Source organism: Phalaenopsis equestris, unplaced genomic scaffold (assembly GCF_001263595.1).
Source record: "Phalaenopsis equestris unplaced genomic scaffold, ASM126359v1 Scaffold000036, whole genome shotgun sequence".
Taxonomy (NCBI): Eukaryota; Viridiplantae; Streptophyta; class Magnoliopsida; order Asparagales; family Orchidaceae; genus Phalaenopsis; species Phalaenopsis equestris.
Window position 1 is genome coordinate 4945550 of NW_018164478.1, and position 5925 is coordinate 4951474.

Below are 5925 nucleotides of genomic sequence, written 5' to 3' on the forward strand. Positions count from 1 at the left end.
CTTCCCACTCTACTCACTGACAACTACTTGTCTACACAATTAAGCTTGAAGAGCAGCTCCCTGAGGCAAATGAAAGAGAATTTCTATCTGTTAGTATAAATATCGTCATTTAATAATAGCATGACCTTTTTTGACAATGGGTTTACTCAAACTCCGTACTACACATCGTATAGCCTAATTATTTCCTAGCATTTGCGCAAGTACATAAGATTTTGATTTATAAATAAACGAGAGAAAAGTAGGGGACTCTTTCTCCCTCTTTTTTATTCTCTCTCAATCTCGTATCCATGATAACTTTGTAAAAATACCTCAGCTTTTTCTCACTCCTTTAATATCTCTTCCTGATTGTATTAATTCAAGAATTATATGGAATCTCACATCCCAAAAATATTAAAGAGGTCTCGAATGTATTTAAAAAGAGGAACCTTGGTACTCTTCAAGAAGTTTGATTTCTATTTGGAGATTTACTTACATACCACTCAATTCCTATGTATTTACCTGTCTAGTGCTTAAACTTTAGGTTTCACATATATGTCATCTTATCCATGCATGAACAGGCTTAAAGTTAAAATTATGGCATTTTGATGCGATATAAAAGATATAAATAATTTAAACTGAAATAAATAGAAGAAAATTTAGCCTTTAGATATACAAAAAACTTAGGAATTGAGAGTTAAGTATTTAAATGCCTCAGTCAATTGTCTGGGCTTTGAACACTCCCATCTCATTAAAGAGAATTTATATTGTAAGCATAGCTATTTTTTCTTAATCAATAAGATTTTGTATCCAATCTTCAACTTTCTTATGAATGTCCCAATAATACATGTGTGGTGCAGATTCAAACATCACATTCTCTCTATATAACAAATGAACCAGACAATAAATCATTAACAAGACATATAAGTAAGCTTAATACATAATAATTTAGGAAATAATCCTTCAACACATCCTTACTGCCTGCCTCTATGATGAGAGCAGCTTGAGGTCGGTACAACAAGAGGCACTAAATCCACACAAATATGTAAAAAGAAAAAAAAAAGAAAAAAAAAAGGAGATTTCTAATTCTAATTGCTAACTAGCACTTATACATCACCTAATAAGCGATGTCATGCACACATATATTAAAGGCTAGCTCTGGCTAACAGCTGATACTAAATTTCTTTTTTTCTTAAATTAACAGAGACATGTACTTAGGACTTAAACTAATGAATAATCAGCAGCTGCGTCCCTTCTTGCAGACTAGAGCACCGGCCGAAATGGTTATGGCTCCAACCAGAGAAGAAGATCTAGCTCCCAAACTTGATGCCTTGGCATAGCTGGAAGATGCTCCGGCGCCCGACAGGGTGAAGAAGGCTCCATTCAACATCAAATCTCCCTCTGATCTCCAGTTCCAGTTCTTCCATTCGCTCATTGGCGAGTCTTCTCGCTTAGTCACCTATGTCACATATCACTAATTCAATTGAATAGTCATCGACATAGAAGGTAATTAGTTACAAATTATTAGGAAAAAAATTATAAAGGTTGAGGGGATGTTTATTAAATATACAGGAAGATTAGCATACATACCACTTAATTGGTATGTATTTACATATGGGACAACTAAGTTTTTATATTTTATATATATGACAACTTAGTCATATAAGAAAAAGGTGCATTTCACTTTTCAAAGGTTAAAATTAAGTTAAAATAGTAATTTTTTTTTTCTGTGATATGAAAAAGGAATCCATATAAAAAGTAAAAGTTAGGTGCTAAATATGTAAATATATAGGAATCGGGTGGCATATATGTAAATGCCCCCAAATATAAAATATCATCTTTAGAACAAATATTAAAGATGCCTTGAAGACGAATATGTAGGGCCGTGTTGGTGGCTTGCAAGGAAACAGAAACAAGAAGATTTACGTCAATGCCACAATAATGTATTTATATATATATTCTAATAGCTAAATTTTGACATTTACATTTAGATCACTTTACCTTAAATGAATACTTCTACTTCAGTTCTTAGAAATAAATGATGGCGATATTTTTTTTATGTGAATTGAAAATTTTGAATTTCATAAATGTTAAAATCAAAATTTAGAGGTTAGATATGTAAATTCGAAGAAATAATGCATAAAGAACAAAATGAGAATTTTATATGCCGAAAGATTCGAACCGTAGCACTACGGTACCAAATTTTGGGAAGCCCCACGTAGTGCATGATTCCAATAGCTTCATTAAACTAGTTAGTTGTGAGATTTGGCTATTAGCAACCACAGTCCTCCAACCGACAAACCTATCACCCGCCTTATTTTTTCATGGTGTAAACTGTTGTTATTTATTTTTACATTAGGAATAACTGCAACGAATAGTATTATTAATGTGCTATTCATTTACATATATAACACCTAAATTTTTTATATTTATACCACACAATTCTATCCATTTTAATGTTCAAAAACTGAAGCACACCTTTTGCATGCATAGACAAAGTGGTATGTATGTTAAAAATGAAATTTAGATATTAAATATGTAAAAAATACATATTTGAGTGGTCGGTATGTAAATCTTCCTATCAAATATTGTTTTTGTTAGCAATAAGAACCCTCTTGCTTAACCGTTTCAGTAAAATAAAAGTTAGTATTCACTATATTTGCTTTCAAATACAGACAAGATTATGAAACTAAAGCGACATTTCAACCAACCATAAATAGAAAAGCACATTATTTTCCTCCTAATTAATAGAGTACAAATAAGTAGAAAAAGGGTACCAAACCGCAAAAAGATGCTCACCTCTTTGCTGAAACGGTCGTCCGGCGCAAGGAACCTATTTCCCTGGCTGTTTATCGTCGGCGCCGCGCTTCCTCCAATTGCGTACATTTCCCAGTGCGTATAGTCGTTATTCACCACATGAAAATATCCAAGCCTGCACCTGCCCGATCACATTACCTCTTTCCAGTCATAACTAACCATCAAAGCCCTCGTACCAAAATTAGCTTAAGCAAAAGTACAAATTACAGCTATATAAATACTAGATTTAATTAACACTGACTTACAAATTAACAAATTTTTCGAAACATTTTTATGTGATTGATGCATATGAAGCATTAATCTTCTTAAAAAATAATGGAAGGATAACGGCTAATTAAAAACAGGGGAGAAACAAACCTCGGCATCCTCTGAACCAACCCTTCTCCAAAGTGGTTAAAAGCAATGGTAACCTGCATGTTCTTATCCTGCACCATCTCATCACTATGTCCGAGCAGCATCACCTTATCATGATGAGTCATATAATTGTTCGAAATGGTGATAGCCGTCGACCCCTGAATGACATCAACAAGCCCATCCCGGCAATTCGACAGCGTACAATGATCAACCCAAACATGACTTCCACCAAATATCGAAACACCGTCTCCATCCGACAGCGTTCTCCATCCATAATGCTCCGGCGAGTCACGCACATATGCATTTCCCCCCTGCTTACAATCATGTATGTATAGGCCATGGATGATGATATGGCTTACATATTGCACGGTGATGCAAGGCCCACCGGCTATGTGGACGCTGACGCCGCGGCCGTCGAGGGTTTTGTAGGAGTTCATCATGAGTTCTTCTTTGAGTTGGATGACCATATCGCGCTGGAAAACGATCCAGAGGGGTTTGGTTTGGATGACACCGTAGCGGAGGGTGCCTGGTTTGGGGTTAACGGGATCGTCGTCACCGCTATCGGTTACAATGTAAGTGGCGCCACCTTTGCCGCCGAGCGCGTTGCGACCAAAGTGGGGGAGCCGCTGGCGGTTGGTTTCCCAATTGGGATCGCAGCGCCAACAATCATCGATGGGATTGCCGGTTCCGCATGAGAGATAGCCGAGCTGCCGGCGGGAGGCGTTGATGCTCCTGCAAAGGTGAATGGATGGATGATTAAATGCTCCGGATTATTTGGTTGGAATTTTTTTTTCTTCATAAAATTGGCTCAAATGAATTTTTGATGGCTGACGTCGAAAGAAAAGAATGCAACACTTAAAAACTAAATAAAAATTCCTGAAATTTGTGAATATTAATTTCTTAGCTGAATGGATTAATGACGTTCTTTACGAGAAATTGCACTGCTTTTTCTGTTTCGGCAAGTTGATTGATCCATTTAAATATATTTCCACTATTTTTATTTTCTTATGCTGCTTTTCTTAGAGTTTGACAACACTCTTTTGATGTTTATATTGGGGGTAAATAATTAAAGCAGGATAACAATTTAATAAATCCTGAGAATTGGTTTGTATCGTTGATGAGTCTGTGAGCGTACCTGTGAACTTCCTTAACTACCAGCTCGGGGTCGGGGACTGCAGCCGACAATGTAGGGGCGCGAAAAGTTGCAATGGCTGAAGGAAGGAAGAAGGAGGGCAGGAGAAAAAAGAATAATTTGGCTGCCATTCACTAAAAGTTTGTATTTTGCTCCCTCTGTGCAGCTTAAAGAGCAGAGGGGAAGGGGAGTTTGGGTAAGTAAGGGAAGAATTGTGGGTTTAAATAGGATTGATGGGGGAATTTATTCGGTGTTTTTATATTACTTTGATTTTTACCCTGCATTTTTTTTACGCCCTGTTTTCTAAAAAGAGCAACGATGCTTTTTTGCAGTATTAATACAAAATAAATATAGAAAACTCGTTCATAATATGGTGGGCGTGAGCCTCCGGGTCTTCTATTTGTTAACCTTCCTTTATCATTCTCCTCTCCTCTAAACCGTCGGTCTCTTCAGAATCAACATCATGACAATATTTTTTATATACATTTATAACTGTTTTAATTGTCGCAAATAAAAATGTGCATTTTCTAACATCATAGAGAATCTTTCAAGGAATGCAGTCTTAAAACATAATATATAATTTAGAATTTAATATCTTAATTCCAAAATTCCTCCTTAATAATTCTTCCCGGAAACAAGGTCATCCCGTGTAGTTGCGTGAATTGAAAATTTTGACAAGATCACATGAGGTTGTTGACACCGTTAATTCAGGGTGGAAAATGGTTAAAAGACCCCTATTACCAAATTTAAGGCGCCGATTGGGCATGTGTGGCTCACATGGCTATAGTCAGAAAAGAAGTATAAAAAAACCAACAATGGCAGCATGCAATTAATGATCAACCCCGGCTGCCTGAATAGGTTTTGCAGCATTGATTGATGTTCGTCTCCATGGGGTCAGATCTTGCTACTTTGGAATTCTTCAATATGGTAATTGGGTGGTATTCGGTAGAAAGCTGCATGTTTTCTTCTTACATTTTGTCATATTTTTAATGCACAAGTGTTCAATGATGGCCATTAAAGAGGGTTTGCTTGGCTGTTGTTTACTTTATCATCCAATTCCTCTGTAGTGGCTGTCGATGGATTACTAATTATTATTTGTGCTGATGGTTTCATTTACATTTAATCAATTGAACTACCATGGGATTGCTTGTCTGACTACAAAATTTTATAGCAACACAATTCAAAGTGTTAATTTCATAGTGGGAAGGTTGATTTTGCTTCGGGATCATAGTATGGATTACTCAAGGTAGAGAGAGTGTGTGTGTGTGTGTGTTTGTTGTAGATTTATACCCATTTTCAGCAAATATTGAACTCCATTTTGATGAGTTTTTGTGTTAAGAAGTGTTGATATTGAACCAAACATAAAAATCTAACTCAAAACTAATGTGACAATTTCAATTCATATCAACAATGCAATATTTGTGTTAAATTTGAATAGCTTAAATTACTTGAAAAAATTTGGACGAGCCACTTAATGTTGGGCTTGGCTCAACGCAAAAAATTTAGTTTAATAATTTGATTTTTTTAAAAAAATAAAAACATATATTAGATAATATTTTCTTTTATGTTTTCATTTTTCACATTGAAATCTTATAATAATATCTATTTTTTGTCGATTGGCAATGACTTATTACGATTTAAATATT

At 35.5% G+C, this 5925-nt stretch overlaps 1 protein-coding gene across 1 annotated transcript; it reads right to left on the minus strand.

The window, feature by feature from the left end:
* Window positions 1–923: 923 nt before the first annotated feature.
* LOC110018751 (probable pectate lyase 18) lies at window positions 924–4503 on the minus strand. The gene is made up of 4 exons (XM_020716166.1): window positions 4283–4503; window positions 3151–3879; window positions 2776–2914; window positions 924–1435 (listed from the first exon to the last, which is right to left on the minus strand). The coding sequence occupies exons 1-4, from the start codon at window positions 4408–4410 to the stop codon at window positions 1214–1216; spliced, it is 1218 nt and encodes a 405-aa protein (XP_020571825.1). The 5' UTR covers window positions 4411–4503; the 3' UTR covers window positions 924–1213.
* Window positions 4504–5925: the final 1422 nt, after the last annotated feature.